The 21,326-nt window shown below is 44.9% G+C and overlaps 1 protein-coding gene across 1 annotated transcript; it reads left to right on the forward strand.

Annotated features, from left to right (window-relative positions):
* The first annotated feature begins 877 nt into the window (after positions 1-877).
* Positions 878-17,248, forward strand: LOC147107596 (T-cell surface antigen CD2-like). Its single transcript, XM_086007419.1, has 4 exons — positions 878-935; positions 1,047-1,364; positions 9,957-10,220; positions 17,139-17,248. Exons 1-4 carry the CDS (start codon positions 878-880, stop codon positions 17,246-17,248), a joined length of 750 nt encoding a protein of 249 aa, XP_085863545.1.
* Positions 17,249-21,326: the final 4,078 nt, after the last annotated feature.

A 21,326-nucleotide genomic window follows, 5' to 3' on the forward strand; every position in this document is an offset into this window, starting at 1 on the left:
AACTCAGTCACGCCCGCGTGTGCCCCGGTGGTTCGGGAGACACTCACCCTACTCTCCCAGATTCCCAGTGGCAGCAATCAGTAAAAAATCTTACACCATGAAAGACTATTAATTAAACTCAAACTGCTCTATGCTTTCCCATATTTGGGTCAATGAAACCTCAGTGGAAGAGGCAGAAAACCTGGGGTTGCAGGCCCTCGCACTCCACACTCATTCATGCTTCTGTGTGGTACAATTCAGTTTTGTTTGCTCCCAGATGTAAACTGCTGCAGCTATTTAAATACCACAGCAGCACTGGATTCCACTCCCCAGAGGCGAGCTCCCAATAGACAACACTAATAGTGTTGGAAGCCTGACTCCATTCTTATAGTGAGGGTGACCCTGCAAAACCGTCAGTGATCGTGATGCTCATGCCAGTGGTGCTCACAACGTGTTTCCAGCAGGAACACCTGCACTTTCAGATAATCTGGGCACTTGTCTTCTCTGGAAAGAATGACCATCAACTGACGAAATGTTACAAACATCACCTGATGGGTCTTTTACAGTTGAGGGACTTGATGGAGCTGCAGTGGATGTTTTCACAGTGGAAAATACCTTTCTTCTATCGGGCCGAAACATTTTTTTTTACACAGTGTTTATGTGGTGATCTTTAGATTAACAATGCTTTCCCTTCAGAATATTCTTTGAACTAAACTCCAATTTGTGTCATTTTAGGGTCGGAATTCAATTAGGCTCTAATTTGTTTATTCCCTCCCTTCCTTCCTGTCAAAGTACTGCGGAAACTTTCCAACACACTTCTCGTCTTTTTATTCGTTTCCCCCTTAAGAACATTGTTAACTAAATCTGAGTTACGACCAGGCAGTTAAAATCAGTCAGGATGGTTTCCTATGGCATCTGTTCACGATACAGCTTCTTTCTGTTGATAGCTGTCTCTGGTAAGATAAACTCACCTGAAAAGTTGTTTATAAGTTAAAAAAAAAATTGTTTTCAAATAGGCATCTTATTTGTATTCACATTTTTAGCATTTACTTTCTGTTTGTTTGCAGGACTGTTTCTTACAGAAAGTAGTGACGATGCAGAGAATGTTTACAGTGAACTTGGGAATTCAGTACTTTTGCATGTTCGGGATCAAAGCTCCAATACTTACCATGAAGTAAAGTGGTTTAAAGGAAACTCAAGTGTTGCACGGTACAGAAATAAGTCTAAGCTGTACGGTGAATTTATACGGAGAGTAGAAGTTTTTCCAAATGGCACTTTGCGATTTAACATCACAACAATAGCCGATGAAGGAAAATACCATTTTGAAATATATAACGAAGACGGAAAACTTCAATTTACTCGACATTTTAAATTGCATTTACTTGGTGAGTTTATTTCTTTAAAACTTTCCCTAATTGAAACCAGCACAAATCTTCAAAACAACTCCACTGGGTAAAAGGATTGCTTGTAAGTACCTTCCGTTCTGTACAGTAAATGACTGGCTCATCATGTTTTTACAATTCAGTGCTCCTGTGTCGGAGTAGATATCATAAATTTAGGAAATGCCTCAAGAGTTGGAACCTAAATCAGGATATTTGGCTTTCCAATGGACCTGCACCTGGACCTCTGAGTATCTGGTAGGGTGTAGTTAATAATCAACACTAGTCCAGAATACTACTGCTATGCTTATCCTGCTACAGGTGGCCCTGCTACAGCTGTCTGTAGCCACATTTGACATTGCAGTGGCTGACAGCACTTTCCTGCCCTCTGAGATTAGACGTGCCAAGTTACATACATCCATCAGTGCATACATGATTACTATTGGGACAGGAACATTATGGCATAAATGCACATGTTGGGCAGCTAAACCCTCAGAGACATAACATGCGAAGTATGGAGATAACCTTTTTTGCCATTTCTCCACACACTTTTCATGCACAATTTTGGTGCAACACACTAATAGCAAGCATGTAACAGTTCAGAGTTGTCAAGAGCTCAGGTGGGTGCCCACAGGGCCACCTAGGTTGGAGATGTACACAAAGGTCTCAGAAGTAAATAGGCAACTATGTCACCAACCTATAAGACAAAGCTTGGAGGACTTGAGAGTAAGAAAAATCAATAGAAATATGTTAGTGTGATGGAAAAGCATGACAGAAATAAAAGAACAGAGCAAATTATACAGAAAGTAAAAAAAAATGAGTGTTTATCAAGGTGAGGGATTAAGTGTTGGGGACTCGAACTCTTCCCATTTCGGGCACCCAGTATCAGCATCAAGCACTCCCAAGTCAATAATAGCACAAACAGATGCACACTAAAGTTCCCTCTCCTGTTCCCCAATAACATGCCTCAGCCCCAACCTTCAAAGAGCACCTCCTACTGCACCAATGTGACAATTTTCCACTTTCCACACAGTCATGCTCTGAGTGAAATTGCCAACTAGTGCTGAATTAGGGACAGTTTAAGACTGTAGACCTACAGAAACAATGTTGAAACTGGCCAGCTCATTTAAAAAAAAATTGTTTATGGGTTGTGGGCGTCGCTGGCAAGGCCAGCATTTATTCCCATCCTTAATTGCCCTTGAGAAGGTGGTGGTGAGCCACCTTCTTGAACCGCTGCAGTCTGTGTGGTGATGGTACTCCCACAGTGCTGTTAGGTAGGGGGTTCCAGGATTTTTACCCAGCGATGATGAGTGAACAGCGATATATTTCCAAGTCAGGATGGTGTGTGACTTGGAGGGGAACTTGGGGGTAGTGGTGTTCCCATGTGCCTGCTGCCCTTGTCGTTCTAGGTGGTAGAGGTCGCAGGTTTGGGAGGTGTTGTCGAAGACCTTGGCGAGTTGCTGCAGTGCATCTTTTAAATGGTACACACTGCAGCCATGGTGCGCCGGTGGTGGAGGGAGTGAATGTTTAAGGTGGTGGATGGGGTGCCAATCAAGCGGGCTGCTTTGTCCTGCATGGTTTTGAGCTTCTTGAATGTTGTTGGAGCTGCACTCATCCTTGAGCTCCCTACCTAACAGCATTGTGGGAGTACCTTCACCACACGGACTGCAGCGGTCCAAGAAGGCAGATCACCACCACCTTCTCAAGGGCAATTAGGGATGGGCAATAAATGCTGGCCTTGCCAGTGACGCCCACATCCCATGAATGAATTTTTTAAAAATCAGAGGAATGGAGAGTTATGGGGAGAAGAGGAGAAATTGTAGGACTGGAAAAGGTTACAATGATAGGGAGGGGCAAAGGCCATGAAGAGATTTAAAAAATCAAGTCCAAGCTCAAGGTTTTGGAAGACTGCCTTCAAATAAAAACTTCAATGAAGGCATTAAAAACACAAAAGTCAATTAAACTGATAAATTTAATTATGTTATTGTGAAATATATATATATGTATATTTTAAATGTTGTTTAAACACTTATAATGGACATTAGAAATTTCAGTTACTGAGAAAAAATGGAAAAGCAAATATGTTCAGTTGAAAAATTTTCAGCAAATATTTTGAATGCTTTGTTGAAAAAGGCCATCCAGTGACCAGATTGTGCAATTCCATGGTGATAAGTTAACATAGGAATGCCCATTATAAGTGTGGACGGAGGGGTTTTTAACAGTAAAAGACACAAAGGGCAGGATTTTAATTGGACCATGGAGGCGGGATTGAAGGCGTGTGGGGGGTTAAAATCCTGAAATCGGGGGGGGGGCATGAACCCATCCCGCCCCCAACCCGCCTCTATGCCAGTTTCAAAGGAGGCGGGTACCTGACCTGCACTGGGACCCGCCTCCCCGAGGCAGGAAGGGGATTAGTGCCAATTAACTGCCTGTTAACAGGTAGTTAACAGGCAGTTTTTAGCCTAATTACTATTTTCATTGTTGAAATGTGGGATTCCTGATGGCTCCAAACCACGCCAAGTTAGCGAGGCGGGCCATCGGAATGAAGGGCTTGGAGGGGTCGAGATGTCCGGTGTTCAAGTGAGTGATGGGTGCATGAGTGCAGAGGTAAGTGTGTTTGGTGTGTTTAAAGAAGTTTTACTCACCTTTACATACCTTTACAGCCTTTCTTCCCTCAGATCTCGGGAGTCCCTCATCTCACCGGCACAGAAAGCAGAATGGCCGCGATCGGTCAAAAGTTCCAGCATTCAGCTTTCTGTTCCGGAGAGATCTCTAAATCATCCTGACAGGAAGGAATTAACTTGGAGTACAGATTGTCAGTGTTTGACAACTTCAAACAGCTATGAAACACTGATATTTCATCTGTCAAAAGGTCTTGACAGATGAAATATCAATCTATGACATCACCTGTTGCCGGGTGGCCCTTAATTGGCCTGCTGAGCCCACTGGGTGGGCTCAACATGGTCAATCAAGTCAAAATCGCATGGGTTGGCCACAACTCGATGGAGGCGGGACTACAACCCCAAAAGTTGTAGTCCTGCCTCCTACCCGACTCCTCAATAAAAATCCAGTCCAAAGTGTGACAAAAATGTGACTACAGGTAAGTGGGTTTTGTAGACAGGAAATGCAAGTAGGTGTAAAATTTTAAAACATACAGGTTTGATAGATTACTATCTCGACAGGAAATTGCCCATTCTGATGTCACAAGCTCAGTACAGGAAACTTTGTGCTATCTGGCACCGACGGGACCGAGCTGTTGCCGTTCCTTCAAAACTGCCGGACAAACCAGCGTTAATGTTGAAGCATACGGAGCTTTTCAGCTCCGTATCTGGCAACAAACACTGTTGCTTAGCAACAGCTTCTAAACAGTCGGCCGTGTAAAGTCTGTGGGTTGTATAGCGAAGTAATACACAGACTACAAGAGTAACTTAAACAGGACTTTACTATTCGAAGGTCAGGGCGAATCTGCCCAATAAATTCTGCCACAGCACTTATATACCGGTGTGGTCACCGTCGGTATTACAGTATACAGCAGCCAGGATAAAGTAGTGCCACACCTAAAATAGTTCTCTTAAAGGTGGACGGTTACATACAATAGTTCTCTTAAAGGTAGAACAGTTACATACACTACAATCCTCCCTTTTTAGCTTACAACATACTTATTCCCCATTAACATAACATCATAACATATCCAACTTCATGTTACAACAGTTCACAGAGGTAGTCTCTGCGGAAACAGTTCACAGATTCAGTCTCTGCGGGAAACAGTTCACAGGTTCAGTCTCTGATCTTCTTGACTCGGTCCGGACCACGCCTCCGTGGTGTAGTCGGGTCACCTTGCTAGAGGGACTCATCCCATAGTCCTTCCCTAGACTTAACAGCTTTACTTCCATCACTTCTGAACCAGCATTGCTGACTTTTTAAAACAAACAAAAAACAGTTGGATTGCCTTGGGAAATTTTCCTACTTTCCAACTGATTTGGCTCCGTTCGGGGGGCTACGTGTGTGATCGGGTAGAGGTAATAATGGTTCAGATGGTTATCATCTTCTGCTTCGTCTTTTCCTTTTTTGCTTCTTGGAGACTCTCGGGGCTCCATTGTCAGCTGCCAGCTGTAACGCCACCATCTCCCTATGTTCCTTAGACTTTAAGTGATTCATCCTGATTTCGGCACTTTGGGAGTTCTCAGCACAAGCTGGGCAGACCAGGCCCTCGTAATATTCAGTGTCACTCAACAGATCATGGTAATATTCGGTGTCGTCCTGAGCTAGGCCAGCGAGAGGGTCTTCTATTTCCTCCTTACCCAGCTGGACGTTAGCCGACTTTTGTTCCAAATCCTGACATCTGTCCTGAAGAGACTTCATCATGCGTTCAGATTCATCCCGCTTTTTCTGGGCTTCCTGCAAGTCTTTTACTAATGACCTCATTTGTGATTTCAATACTTCAACTTCATTCGGAGATTGATTGATCGGACTATTCAATCCCTCTACTGAAGTAGCTGTTTCAGTATTCTGTTGTTCTACATTGCCGTGCGTCAGCGTACTTTTGGCATCCAAGGGCTGTTCTGCTGCAGACTTCTCAGTCTGGGTTGCCACCTCAGCTCTTCCAATGACTTTTGAGAGCTCCCTTCCCTTTGAAGATTGAGGCTCGTATTTAAGTTTTTCCCATTTTAGAGTTTTATCCCTCAGCATATGAATGAGTTGGCTGACTGTTAACTCTTCTGCCATCATCCCTTTTCCATTAACTACAGGGCTGTTTATAAACTTGCCCTGGAGGAGTTGGCTGACTGTTAACTCTTCTGTCCTCATCCCTTTTCCATTAGCTGCAGGGCTGTTTAGAACCTTGTCCTGGGGCTCCTTTGCTGCTTCTACTTCGCCATCATCCGCAGCCCCCATCATTCGAATTTCCACAAATGAATTGTCCGGTGATGCTGCACCCAACTTCAGTAGGAGCTCGGAAGTCATGTTGACCAACTTAGCTTTTTTCTGCCTGCAACCTGCTAACCAGCGCCTTCAGTTGCGGCACATCTTGTTCCACCGGATTGGAGCACGCCCCTTCAGAAGCCGAATCAGCTTTGATTCATTTGGCCTCCTCGTGCAGACGGTTTGTGTGCTCCTGCTCCCTTTTCTTCCCCAGCTGCTTCTGTTGTCTTTCCAGATTCTCCCATTCGGTATCATAGAACTTTTTCATTGCTTTCATCTCTTGCTCGAGACGGCAATTCAATTGTTCTAATTGCTGTCGTAATCTGAAATAAGTTTGCGTTCGAGCTCGATGTTCCTCAGTAATATATATGTCTGTAACTTGAACAGACTCAGAATTCTCTATCAAGCTATGTTGTTGTTGTTCAGAGGAATTCTGTTCTGAAACTTTGTTCTCCTCTGGAGCATAAGCCTTTATGCCCACATTCGTTCTACCAACCTTAGTCAGCAAGTTCATTTTAGACTTGTCTTTCATGCTTGGGCTGGTCTTATCGTCATCCGTTTCAGAGTCTGAGCTGATTGTCTGCCCTGAGTCCTCACTCGTTATTGCTTTGAGGTAGTGCCATTCCATGTCTATTTTCTTGATCCACTCCCGTCCTAGAAGTGGTAGTCCTCCCTCAGGTAGTACGTATAAGTCCATTCCGGGGTGTTCTTTGCCCCTGTCTCTCACCTTGACTCTTATCTTTCCCATGGGGTATACTTTATGCCCCGTGTATGTCTGCAATACGAACTTGGTATCTCTCAAGGGTATATGTGAGAATAGCCGGTTGTAATCCGTTCGATTTATGACTGATAAGGCTGATCCAGTGTCCAATTCCATTCTCACTTGGACTCCGGCTATTTTTAGCATGACCCAGATAGTTTGTAGGTCAGCTTCCTTACTCACATTATGAATTCTCAGACTACCCAGTTCCTGGCCGCTTGGGTCTGAATCCGAATTCTGTTCATCTGAACTCTTCTCAACCACCTTGTGTACTTTATTGTACTTTTCCTGTGATGGCTTTTTTTTTTGGTTGTTGGTCTTCTTCCCTGACCGGCATACTTTGGCTATGTGACCCAGTTTGCCACATTTCCTACAGTCCTGGTTTTTAAACCAGCATTGGTTCTGGTCGTGTGTTGTCTTCCCACAACGATAACATTTCGTTGCACCCGAAGTAATTTGATCCACACTGAGGACCGCTGCCTTCAGCTGCATTTCCGCAGTTCCTTTCGCTGCGGCTTCGTGTGATGCTGCAATAAGGACAGCCCTATCCAGTGTAAGGTCGTTCTCTTCGAGCAGTCGCTTTTGCGTTCCTTCCTTCGACAACCCGCACACGAACTTGTCTCGCAATGCCTCTGTCAGATTTCCTCCAAACTGGCAGTATTTCGTTAGCCTACGCAGTTCGACCAAGTATTCCGCGTTGCTTTCCTCTTTCCGTTGCGTTCTCGCATAAAATTTGAATCGTTCCGCCAACATCAGCGGTGTGGGGTTCAAGTGATCTTTCAGAACAGCAACAATTATATCGAAGGTTTGATCCGCTGGTTTAACTGCTGCTAGAAGATGCTTCAATAGCCCGTATGTCTTCGCCCCCATCGAGTTTAGCAAGGTTATAGCTTTATCATCATCCTCTATTTTATTGGCCTCACAATATATCTCAATGCGTTCTACATACGTGGCCCAATCTTCTACCTCGGAATCGAAATCGTTGATGTTACCACGCTTAGGCATCTTCACCTCCCTGATAAACAACAACGAAATATTTCTTTAACTCTTTTTTAAAATTTATTAATTTTTTTCCAAGATGGCGGTTTCCCCGCGCTTATCTTCTTTCCCCGCCACTTTCAAAATGGCGGTTCCCGCTTCTGTCTTTTTCTCTGCCTACTGGCGGCTTCCCGCGGTTTCCCGCGCTTATCTTCTTTCCCCGCCCACTTTCAAGATGGCGGTTCCCGCTTTTCTTCCCCTGGCGGGAGGGGTAAGCTTTTCCCTCGGGCGACGGCCGCTGGCTTTCGGGGTTCGCAGCCTGCGCTTCGGCTTCAGCGCGTTCCCTTCTCTCGGCCGGGCAACCGGCTCTGGGTACAACCCGTTGACGGCGAACAGTTTCAGCCGCTGGGCTGGATCTCGCTCGGTCTTCCTCGGGCTCTGTCTCTCCCGCTCGCGCGGCTCTCGCTCGCTCTCTCTCGGGCTCTGTCTCTCCCGTTCGCACGGCTCTCGCTCGGGCTCTGTCTCTCCCGCTCGCGCGGCTCTCAATCGCGCCTCCCAGCCCTCTCGTAGTCCGGTGCTTCCCTCCCCGGCTGCGGCTGAGTTCTCCGCGATTTATTTATTTTATCTCTTCCCGCGCCTTACGATCCCGGTCGCAGCGCTTCGTGGCCTCGGTCACTGTCCGACCTTTTTCACCCAATCGCTCCTCCCAGCCTCTCGCAGTCCGGTGCTTCCTCCCCGGCTGCGGCTGCGTTCTCTGCGGTTTATTTATTTTTATCTCTTCCCGCGCCTTACGATCCGGTCGCAGCGCTTCGTGGCCTCAGTCACTGTCTGGCCTTTTTCACCCCAATCGCGCCTCCCAGCTTCTCGCAGTCCGGTGCTTTCCTCCCCGGCTGTGGCTGAGTTCTCCGTGGCTTATTTATGTTTATATCTTCCCGCGCCTTACGATCCCGGTCGCAGCGCCTCGTGGTCGCGGTATTTGTCCGGCCTTTTTCGCCGTCACGGTCTAGTCGTCTCACGACGCTCCCCAGCCCGCTTGTACTGCGGCTTCTGCTCCACGCTGCCCCAGTCTCAGCGCCACTGGGCCCGACTTCTGTCCGGCTCCTTTCCCCCTCGACCGTGGTTGAGTGCACCGCCCTTATCCTCCGTTTATTTGTTTCTATTTTCCCTTTACTCACAGTCACCATGGCCGACTTGCTTCTCGTGTTGATCGGCTCACTCACCACCGTGGCAGAAGGGACAATCCTTGCCTGTTGCTGATGGAAGACTTTGTGTTTGAAATCTTCCTCCTTTCTTGGTCTGCAGACTCGAGTTTTCTCTCAGCAAAACGACGAGGGCGGGTGCCTCTTCTCGACGCTCGTTTACTTCTTCAGAAGTATTGTTGCCGCAGGGTAAGATCGAACTCGTCGCCACTGTAAAGTCTGTGGGTTGTATAGCGAAGTAATACACAGACTACAAGAGTAACTTAAACAGGACTTTACTATTCGAAGGTCAGGGCGAATCTGCCCAATAAATTCTGCCACAGCACTTATATACCGGTGTGGTCACCGTCGGTATTACAGTATACAGCAGCCAGGATAAAGTAGTGCCACACCTAAAATAGTTCTCTTAAAGGTGGACGGTTACATACAATAGTTCTCTTAAAGGTAGAACAGTTACATACACTACAGGCCGTACCTTGGAAGCGTCTCTGTCGCTTAGCAACAGCTTCAGAGAGACTTTGCAGAGCCTGACTGTTGAAAAAAAAGCACGAGAAGAAAAAAACCTAACGAAACGGCTCCTGATTTTTGCCGGTGGCTCGAGCTTGCCGGACATTTAGCCTCCGGATAACACAAAGTTTCCTGTACTAGAATATAAACAATTATAAAAGTCTAAGAGCAAGTCTTATTTTAGAATGGCACAAAACCAGTTTGCTTAATATTTACACTTTTTTTCTCTTTCAGAGAAAGTCTCAACACCGGTAATGAACATTACTTGTGTTTCTGAGCAAGATGTGTTCTTGTCATGTGAGGTTCGTGGAGCGACTCCAGTTACCTTCTACTTGAATGATCAACAACTGACTGAGGACAATGCTGTGTTTTCATATGATGGTAGAAAAGCTACACTGAAGAACTCTACCTCATTTTCTGGCAATGAAACGTTCTTCTGTAAAGTTGAAAACAAAATCAGTAAAAGCCAGACTGCTCCAAGAGAACCCGCCTGTGCAGGCAAGTGCAAAGCAATGTTTCGTGACTACATTTATCAAAGAGTATACTTGTGGCAAATTTAAGAAAATCAAAAATTTTAAGTCAATTTTGAAATTAAATTTGATGGGATAACAGCAACTTAAGATCACCTTTACAAATATGAATAAATGTGATAAATGGCCTCCTAGAATATGAAGGCGATCAATGATCTCCAAGCAGCACATGAGAAAAGAAACTAAGAATATTGCCCGCTTGCAAGAAACACATCTGTAGAACAGAAGTATTAGAAGTTATGTTCAGAAGTTCAGAGGGACCTGTGGGTCCTTGTGCATGAAACACAAAAAGTTAGCATGTGGGTACAGCAAGTAATCAAAAAGGTAAATGGAATGTTGGCCTTTATTGCAAGGGGGTTGGAGTATAAAAGCAGGGAAGTCCTGCTACAACTGTACAGGGTATTGGTGAGACCACACCTTGAGTACTGTGTACAGTTTTTGGTCTCCTTTTTCAAGGAAGGATATACTTGCATTGGGGGCAGTTCAGAGACGATTCACATGGTTGATTCCTGAGATGAGGGGGTTGACTTATGAAGAAAGGTTGAGCAGGTTGGGCCTATACTCATTGGAATTTAGAAGAATGAGAGGTGATCTTATTGAAACATATAAGATACTGAGGGGGCTCGACAAGGTAGATGCAGAGAGGATGTTTCTCCTCGTGGGAAAATCTAGAACTCGGGGGCATAGTTTCAGAATAAAGGGTCGCCCTTTTAGAACTGAGATGAGGAGGAATTTCTTCTCTCAGAGGGTCATAAATCTGTGGAATTCTCTGCCCCAGAGAGCCGTGGAGGCTGGGTCATTAAATACATTTAAGGTGGAGATAGACAGATTTTTGCAAGATAAGGGAGTGAAGGGTTATGGGGAGCGGGCAGAGAAGTGGCTTTGAGCCCAAGATCAGTCATGATCTTAATGAATGGCAGAGCAGGCTCGAGGGGCCAAGTGGCCTATTCCTGTTTCTATTTCTTATGTTCTTATGTAAGGACAATAACATTAAGAGCTATTCTCCTTTCACTTAATTCACAAGAACAACCTTGACTGTTATCTCGTAAGAACAAGAGCCTCGATTTTGTTGGGAATGTCTAGTTACCAACACAAAAATAGCCAAACGTGTATGGAGTCGACTGTGTGCAATTTTATGGAGTCAGCTCATTTGAATAACTTGCCTGAGCTCCCAGCACAGTTTTGGTCATGAGCTTGCAGCTCGCCTAATTGGGGGCTTGGAAAATCTAGCTAGCAGCTCACATTTAAAAGGTTGTGCCCAGGTAGTGACTGCATATAGGGGCAATATTGCTTCAGCCTTTATAAAACTTCAAAATTATTTCAAGTATTTGTCAGCCTGGGGAATGAGAAGGGGTAGCACAGAGAGAAGAGCGGTCAGGGAATAAATGAAGTGAAAAGAAACTCGATGTAGAGGCATGAAATGGAGTCTATGGGTAAGTGACATGCATCACAAGACCCCTCTCTCCCTATTTGATGGCTAACAAAGTGGAGGCAGTGCTGCATGAGGTGAATGTTAGCAGGGTTGTTCTTTCTGGCACTTGGTGGCACCCGTCCAGATGATAGCAGTGTACGATGCTTGTCAGGAATTGGTTCCCAGTATATCAATGCCATCTTCAATTTTCTGCACATTTGGGATTCTTGTCATTTGGGAAAAGTTCTATTTCCTGTTGAGCTAATACATCCTTTTCACAGGGAAAATACTATGGGGCAGAAATTCCGTTCCCTACAGGTGTGTACGTGCTGTGTACTCACCCGTAGGGCCAACGGAAATGCCCGTATTAGGCATGCACTGTGCATGCGCTGGAAACCGGCATTTCCGATCTGTCAAGAAAGCTCTTGACAGATCCTCCGCCTGCCCTGGAGAAGGGCCTCTGCGGTCCGAGAGTTCCATTTTTTGGAGACCCTCCGCCCGCAGAAAACACTTAGAATTCTTGCGCCTGGTAAAAGCAAGGCCTGCTTTTACCAGGATAAGAGTTGAACAAAGTTTTAAAAAAAATTTCCACTGATTTATCATTTAAAAATACTTTAAAGAAAGGTAAGTTTATTTATAGCCCCGTTAAAATTTTTGTTTAAATTACGTAAATTAAGTACTTTAAAGTCATTTTAAAAATGTGATTTTTAAAAGAAAAATTATTAAATGTTTTACTATGTTCTGGGGATGACCCCTATTCGTAGATTTGACAGGTCTTCCTGTCAAATCTATGAATGGAGATTCCCTGTTCTGATTGGCTCCCCATGGCCCACGTGATCCCAGGGACTCTGCGAACTACATGCACCCCTGGGATACGCGTGCCCCGCACACCGGCAGTTTGAAGAGGCACAGCAACGGAACTCTGTGCCTCCCAGGAGCCCTCCGGTCCAGGCGGAGATTTTTCCAAATTGCAGCCCTCCATGTGTTGACCCTTGAAAACAAAGCTCCTGTCACTTGCTTGATGCATCAATGGACAGCTGACTGATTGATTTGGTATATGTTACTGATAGTGGCTTGAATAATTGGTTGCTATAAAACCTTAATGCAGTAGTGGTACATGCTGTCTGCAGATCAGCTTGCAGGAGATTCCATAGCTATGCGGCACCTTCCTTTGTGAAGTGGAGATGCCAAAGACAGGCCTCCTCTAATATTCCCAGGAGAGACTGACTTGGTCAATAAATGAAGATCTTGGTGTCCACAAGGCTGTCTACAGTTAACTATCCTATTCAACGTCTTCATCAATTATGCTTTCAGTGTGGCCTTAGTGCAGCTGATAAAACAGGCCACAGTATTCTGGATAAGTTGTAGTTTATGGCGCTTGGTAAGGAGAGTTTTGGAAAAATCAAACTGCAGTCTACTCCATGTATTCCTCACAAGAACAAAACCCAGAATGTTCGGTTAAATTGTGGTCATCGAGAGATATGAGGTGTGATGGCTCAAAGAACATGACACACTGAGAATTAACGAGAGTAAACTATATATTTGAATGAGATCAAACCTATTCAAGACTGAAGACCACAATCAATCCTTTAAATTTAGCTCAACAATTTAGAAATCAAAGGAAGAAACCTGATACTTATCCGTTGCATTTTCATCCCAAATGTGACCAGCCACATTTTATTTAATTCCTCATAAACTCTTATTTGTTCTTCATTTTTTAGCAGCTTACAGGGGGCACACAAGAAAGATTTTGTATATCTTTAGTGAGTGGTATATAAAGCACCAGCAGATCTACCCAGACACTTTAATGACTTCCAAAGCATTCCCTAGGCACATTCTATAGTTGATCTGGAGGCCTTTTGGATCTGATTGTAGCTTTTCTCTGATTCATGACAAGAGTTCCCCTTGTACACGGTTATCCTTCTCAAAAAATGTTTGTACCCCTAATCTATGTAAAGTAAAGGAATCATGAATTGTTCTGGGAAATTCGGTGGTAATCAATAAAATGACATTCTGTGTATCACTGACTACCTGCGTGTCAAGACATTGGAACACCCTGTCGTTGATGTATACCGGAGATTTTCAGAAGATCCGCATATCTCAGTTGGGGGTTTACTGTCTTCACAGTTGTTTTTTGGTGAAATGAGTGAAGTGCGAAAAAAAGAGCACCAAAGTCTGAATCACTTTCCAAATGCGATGGGACATTGTGCTGTGGCAATGCCCGTATAATCTCTACTGTGATCTTAGAAAGACTTTATGGCAAAAAAAATTCAAGTCAGCTTTAACCTTTTTGGCATTGATGAGTCGTGAGATTGACTGAAACATGACTGGAACAGTCGATTCACATACCTCTGCGATGATCTCTGTTACATTGTTGGTTCTTTTCCTCCCATTTGGCTTCCATATTTTAGATTTCTCTCATAGGTGAGCCTTAGTTCTCTATGGCCTCACGGGTATCTCAACTGATCCTGATATCTAGGTAGGTTTTCATAATGTACTCAAGCTAACAAACAGAAAACCTTTCTTGAATTCCTTTATGGGTCAGCTGTGGCTCAGTTGGTAACACGCTTGCCTCTGAGTCAGAAGGTTGTGGGTTCAGGTCCCACTCCAGGGACTTCAGCACATAAAGCTAGGCTGACACTACAATGCAGTGCTGAGGGTGTGCTGCACTGTCGGAGGTGCCATCTTTCGAATGAGACATTAAACCGAGGCCTCATCTGCTCTCTCAGGTGGATGTAAAAGATTCCATGGCACTATTTCGAAGAAGAGCAGGGGAGTTATCCCTGGTGTCCTGGCCAATACTTATCCCTCAACCAACATAACAAAAAACAGATTATCTGGTCATTATCCCATTGCTGTTTGTGGGACCTTGCTGTGGGCAAATTGGCTGCCGCGTTTCCCACATTACAACAGTGACTCCACTTCAAAAGTACTTCATTGGCTGTAAAGCGCTTTGAGACATCTGGTGGTCATGAAAGGCGCTATATAAATGCAAGTCTTTCTTTAACTAGTGGATGTTCCAAGCCACTACATGGGGGAAAAATTCAATTGTTTGCACCTCCCATTAGCGCCTTAAGAGGGCGCCAATTGGGGCGCAAAGCAAGTAGCGCCCGGGTGCAGCGATGTTTGCGCCGCTCGTGAAATTAACTAGACATTTTGCGGCGGCGCTAAACACTACCGCCACGACCTCCTGCGCTGGCAGATCGTGACGTCAGTCGAGTGCGCAACGCCCCGTTTGTGCCCCGGACCGGATATTGAGTGGCGCCCCCTGCCTTACTGCCTGCCGCTAGCAACGACAGGTTGAGGGGAGCGTTTTGCTGTCAGAAAGGGACTGGGGGAGCACTATTTAAAGGCGACTGCTTCCTGCCTTTTTTTGCCGGTGACATTTTTGCACCACATATTCTGTGAGAGAGAGAGAGAGAGACACTTCTGGAGAGATTTAATGCTGTGTGAAGGAGTTTTGAGTACTGAGCAGCACTTTGCAGGTTCATTTTGATTTGCCCTTCCTTGCTTCGCCAGCGCTCTGAGGTAGCGCCTCGCTCCTCGGCCTTTGCGCCTTAAGACAGGTGTGAAGCGCCTGATTTAGCGCTCCAATCACCTCCAGGGGCCATAAAAGCCAAGTTTGCTGTCGGAGGCGATAATTAGCGCCAGGCGCTAAACTTTGCGCACGGCCGATAATGGCGCCCCAAACGGGGCGATACTGAATTTTCCCCCCCATGTCTTTTAGCAGTGGCAGATTCGCACAACACCAGACCCCTTTTAGGCTTCAACTGCCAAATGGATTTGTTGAACAATAAATGAACAAATCAGTAAAGAACAATGTTTCTTTTCAAATGTAATCAAATCAAATCAAATCAACTTTTATTGTCATTGTTAGTGCACAAGTGCAGTACAACGAAATGTAGGCTTGCGGCTCCCGAGAGTGTACATTTAGATTAAGACAGTTAAACATTCAACATACATTTGGCTTGTAATACATTAACATAAACATAACCATAATAAAGTGCATTGGCAGATGTGCAGGCTTTAGAGTTTATTTGTGGAGTTCAGTAGGATGACAGCCCTGGGAAAGAAGCTGTTCCTAAATCTGGTCGTACGGGTGCGAATGCATCTGTAGCGTCTCCCAGATGGCAGGAGGGCGAACAGACTGTGGCTGGGGTGGGTAGGGTCTTTGATGATGGACCGTGACCTCCGTAAACAGCGTTTCTGGTATATGTGCTCTATGGTCGGTAGCCGGGTGCCGGTATTGCGTTGGGCAGTTTTGACTACCCGCTGCAGGGCTTTCCGGTCATAGTAGCTACAGCTGCCATACCATACTGTGATACAGTTTGTCAGGATGCTCTCCATTGTGCAGCGGTAAAAGTTAGAGAGGATCAGGGGTGACAGGCTACATCCCTTCAGCCTCCTTAGGAAATATAGGCGCTGCTGGGCCTTCTTCACCAGAGAGGAGGTATTGAGGGACCAGGAGAGGTCTTCCGTGATGTGGACTCCGAGGAACTTAAAGCTGTCCACCCTTTCCACCACAGCCCCATTGATGTGGATGGGGGTGTGACTTCCGCCTTTAGACTTCCTGAAGTCCACAATGATTTCTTTGGTTTTCTTGATGTTAAGGGCCAGGTTGTTATCGGCGCACCACTTCACGAGATGCTGGACCTCCTCCCTGTAGGCTGACTCATCGTTGTTGGTGATCTGGCCTACTACCGTGGTATCATCTGCAAACTTGATGACGGTGTTGGAACCATGAACAGCCACACAGTCGTGGGTGAAGAGGGAGTAGAGGAGGGGGCTCAGCACACATCCTTGTGGGGCCCCCGTGTTCAGGGTCAGGGGGGGGAGGTGTGGTTACCTAATTTGACAGACTGGGGTCTGTTTGTTAGGAAGTCCAGGGTCCAGTTGCAGAGGGAAGTGTTCAGGCCAAGAGTTTGGAGTTTGGTGGCCAGCTTGTTGGGGACGATAGTGTTGAATGCTGAGCTGTAGTCTATGAACAGCATTCTGATGTAGGTCTCCTTACCATCTAAGTGATTCAGTGCCAAGTGTAGAGCAGTTGTGATTGCATCCTCCGTTGATCTGTTTGCACAATAGGCAAACTGGTGTTGGTCAAGAGAGGCGGGAACACTGGCTTTGATGTGAGCCAGGACATCTAGGATGTGGCCTAGAATTTCCTTAAAATGAGTTACACCGCTGTTGCACCTTTTAAAAAAATGTTCGGCCCGATTTTAAACCTGTCCACCCAGCAGGAACAGGGCAGGTGGGGGGTGAAAATGGTGGTTGGGCACTTTATGCTGCATTTCCGACAAATTTGGGCTCACTGCCATTTTAACTGCTGGGTTTCCAACACCGTCGGGAACACCTGGCAAAGGCAGGCAGGGTTTCATCAATGTTTAAATGTTGGGTCATTTATGCTTTTGCACTGTGTGGGTTTGAAGTCATTTTTCACATTCTCCTGATGTCTCTTTATTTCCTCTTTTGATATAGGCTCAACTGAAGCTCACCATTATGTCCAGGTTATCGTTATTGTGATGGGAGTGATTGCACTAATTATTATTGTGGGGCTGGTTTATTGCTTTTGTCAGAAAAATCATTAACAACAACTGCAAGGTAAAGAAGGTGAGTTTATAACTGAATTTTAAAACCAACCTGGGAATGGGTCATCTGCCTTTGAGGGGGGAAAGGGCAGAAAAAGAGTAAAAATAAAATGAAAAATGGGACAAAATTAGAAATATCAGAACCTCATTATTGACCTCCCGAGTTGAGCTTCCAACCATATATTAGCGCCATCAAGACCGCCTATTTCCAGCTCTGTAACATTGCTAGTCTCCGCCCTTGCCTTAGCTCATTTGCTGCGGAAGCCCTCATCCATGCCCTTGTTACCTCTAGACTTGACTATCCCAACGTACTCCTGGCCGGCCTCCCATCTTCCACCCTCTGTAAACTTGAGGTCATCCAAAACTCTGCTGCCAGTATCCTAACTTGGACCAAGTCCTGTTCATCCATCACCCCTGTACTCGTTGACCTACATTGGCTCCCGGTCAGGCAAAGCCTTGATTTTAAAATTCGCATCCTTGTTTTCAAATTTCTCCATGGCCTCACCCTTTCCTATCTCTGTAACTTCCTCCAACCCTACAACCCTCTGAGATATCTGCACTCCTCCAATTATGGTCTCTTGTGCATCCCCGATGTTACTCGCTCCACCATTGGCGGCCGTGCCTTCAGCTGCCAAGGCGCTAAGCTCTGGAATTCCCTCCCTAAACCTCTTCGCCTCTCCACCCCTCTCTCCTCATTTAAGACACTCCTTAAAGCCTACTTCTTTGACTAAGCTATTGGTCACCTATCCTAATAATTCCTTATGGGGCACGGTGTCAAATTTTGTTTGATAACGCTCCTGTGAAGTGCTTTGGGCTGTTTTACTATGTTAAAGGTGCTATATAAACACTTGTTGTTGTTCTTGACTGTATCATGAAATATATAGTCGTATAGAAGTTGATCTGTTGCTGGCTAAGTCCTAGGATGTTGATCTGTATATGAACATAATTTATGCTGCACGCTGATGTTGTTTCACATGGAACTGACATGGTAATTGGCAAGAAATCATATTGTATAATAAAAACTTATTTTATAGTGACATCACCAGAATAACCCAGCAACATAAATATCAATGTAGTTTTCATTCATTAATATGATTCTTTCATATGGAGGAGGCTTTTGCATCTGGGGCACATCCACCAAAGGCATCCATTAAACGCATTGCATGTGAAAGTGTGATCTCAGAGTCATCATACCTCAAAAGCTTCAAATATCAGGGTGTCATATCTTTAAAGTATCATACATCTGTAGGGCAGAAATAAGGGATTTTCTGAAATAGAAACATAGAAGATAGGAGCAGGAGTAGGCCATTCGGCCCCTCGAGCCTGCTCCGCCATTTAATGAGATCATGGCTGATCATCCAAATTCAGTACCCTGTCCCTGTTTTCTCCCCATATCCCTTGATCCCTTTAGCCTTAAGAAATATATCTAACTCCTTCTTGAATATATTTAATGAATTGGCCTCAACTGCCTTTTGTGGTAGAGAATTCCACAGGTTCACCACTCTCTGGATGAAGAAATTCCTCCTCATCTCTGTTCTAAATGGCTTACCCCTTATCCTTAGACTGTGACCCCTGGTTCTGGACTCCCCTGCCATCGGGAACATCCTTCCCGCATCTAGTCTGTCTAGTCCTGTTAGAATTTTATAAGTTACGATGAGATCCCCTCTCATTCTTCTAAACCCCAGCGAATATAAGCCCAATCGACCCAATCTCTCCTCATATGTCATTCCTGCCATCCCAGGTATCAGTCTGGTGAATCTTCGCTGCACTCCCTCCATGGCAAGAACATCCTTCCTCAGATAAGGTGACCAAAACTGCACACAATACTCAAGGTGTGGTCTCACCAAGGCCCTGTACAACTGCAGCAAGACATCCTTGCTCCTGTACTAGAATCCTCTCGCTATGAAGGCCAACATACCATTTGCCTTCTTAACCGCCTGCTGCACCTGCATGCTTACCTTCAGCGACTGGTGCACAAGGACACCCAGGTCTCGTTGCACTTCCCCTTCTCCCAATCTATTGCCGTTCAGATAATAATCTGCCTTCCTGTTTTTGCCACCAAAGTGGATAACCTCGCATTTATCCACATTATACTGCATCTGCCATGCATCTGCCCAATCATCCAACCTGTTCAAATCATACTGGAATTTCTCAGCATCCTCCTCACAGCACACTCGCCCACCCAGCTTTGTGTCGTCTGCAAACTTGGAGATATTACATCTAGTTCCCTCGTCTAGATCAGAAATGAGGACTTAACTGTTAAATTACTAGTCAAATATCCAATTGACTAAATATGACCAAATCAAAAGCAGTTTGACTTATTCCTAAGTAACAGTGAAGATTGAGTAAATCAGCAAAAAACTGGTGCACATTTGTCGCTCTCCCTACTCCTTCTCACAACCCTCCTCTTTCAAGAACCTCATCTTGTTCCACCTGTCTCGCCTCTCATTTAAAATCTTTGTTCTCTATCAGCCCCGAGCCCTACCTCGAATTTCTCACTGAAATATCCTCACTCCTTTCCTCCCTCAGCATCTACACTGAGGGACTCCTCATCCTTGGGGATTTCAATTTCCATCTCAAATCATCTTATTTTCTACCCATATTCTCAGCCACCCCCTTGACCTTGTCATCTCATGTGGCCCCTATATGCCAATTATCTCAATCACAGACAAAGCCATCTCCGACCACTTCCTTGTTTCCCTCACCACCAACATCCTCTATACCTTCCAACCCCACTTCCTTCTGTGCCCAGCCCTGGAAAAAAAAAACCTCTCCCCAAGTCACTTACAACTGCACCTCCCAACTGTCTGGCCTTTTGCCCTCCATTTTCCATGATAACTCTGCAGCTAATAATATGCTCAACTGCTACCTCATCTTTGATACATTGGCTCCTGGTTACCATCCCCATATTTAAATCCCGTCATGGCTTCACCCCTCCCTCTCTCTGTAACCTTTACCAGTTCTACAACCCCGTGCCCCCCACACCGAACTCTCTCCTCCTTCGACTCTGGCCTCTTGGGGCTCTGGAATTCCCTCTAAACCCCTTTGCCTCTCCATTTCCCTCTCCTCCTTTAAGACCTTCCTTAAAACTTACTTCTTTCACCAAGCGTATGGTCAGCCCTCCTAATATTTCCTTCTTTGGCTTGGAGCCCATTTTTTATGATTACGCCTCTGCTTTGGGTCATTTTTCTATATTCCAGGTGCTTTAGAAATGCAAGTTTGTGTTGTTGTTGTTGTTGTATATGTTATGCTCATTTTTCTTCATATGTGTAGTACTTTACATTTGTTTGTATTCAATTTCACCTGCCATTGTTCTCCTCACTTGAACACACAATTTAAGGTGATACTTTAATGCAGCCATGAGAGAGTGCTGCATTGTCTGAGGTGCTGTTTTTCAGATGAGACAATAAACAGATTGCCCTCCTGCCTGTTCAGGTGAATGTAAAGGATCCCATGGTACTATTTAAAGAACAGTGAGTTCTGCCAATGTCCTGGATAACATTCCTCCCTCAGCCAACACCACCAAAAACAGTTCAACTGGTCATTCATCCATTTGATATTTATACACAAATTGGCTGCTGCATTTTTCTATGACTGCACTTCATATCCAAGGAATTACATTTTGACGTGCTTTGGGATCTCCTGAAAACGTGATACGATGTTACATAAATGCTAATTATTTTTAATGTCGCGAGGAAGTATATAATTGCTGTAAATCTGTTGTTTGTTCTTGGAATCATTCATTCGTTTGCTTCAATATATCTGTCTTGTAGTTTATAGTCTAAGCCATAGTGTGATTGTTTGTTTTGTAGCCTTTTTCAAGTTGAGGAAACCACATTGTGACACATAGTATTAGTGTGACACATGATATAGCTGTAAGACAGTATACAGTGATAAGGATTCTCTTTTCATCCCTGGGCTCACTGCATTTACCTTGATATTGGGCAGGTAAAGCACATTCGGGGTCATAAGAATCCAAGGCTTAATTATGGGAGTGGTCTGTCCTGCTGAATTCAAGTAAAATATCTAGTATAAAGGCCCCAGAACATAACATATATGATATAAAAACAGAAAATGC

The sequence above is a fragment of the Somniosus microcephalus genome, chromosome 14 (genome assembly GCF_052327205.1).
Source record: "Somniosus microcephalus isolate GS21.2 chromosome 14, FLI_Smic_1.0, whole genome shotgun sequence".
Lineage (NCBI taxonomy): Eukaryota > Metazoa > Chordata > Chondrichthyes > Squaliformes > Somniosidae > Somniosus > Somniosus microcephalus.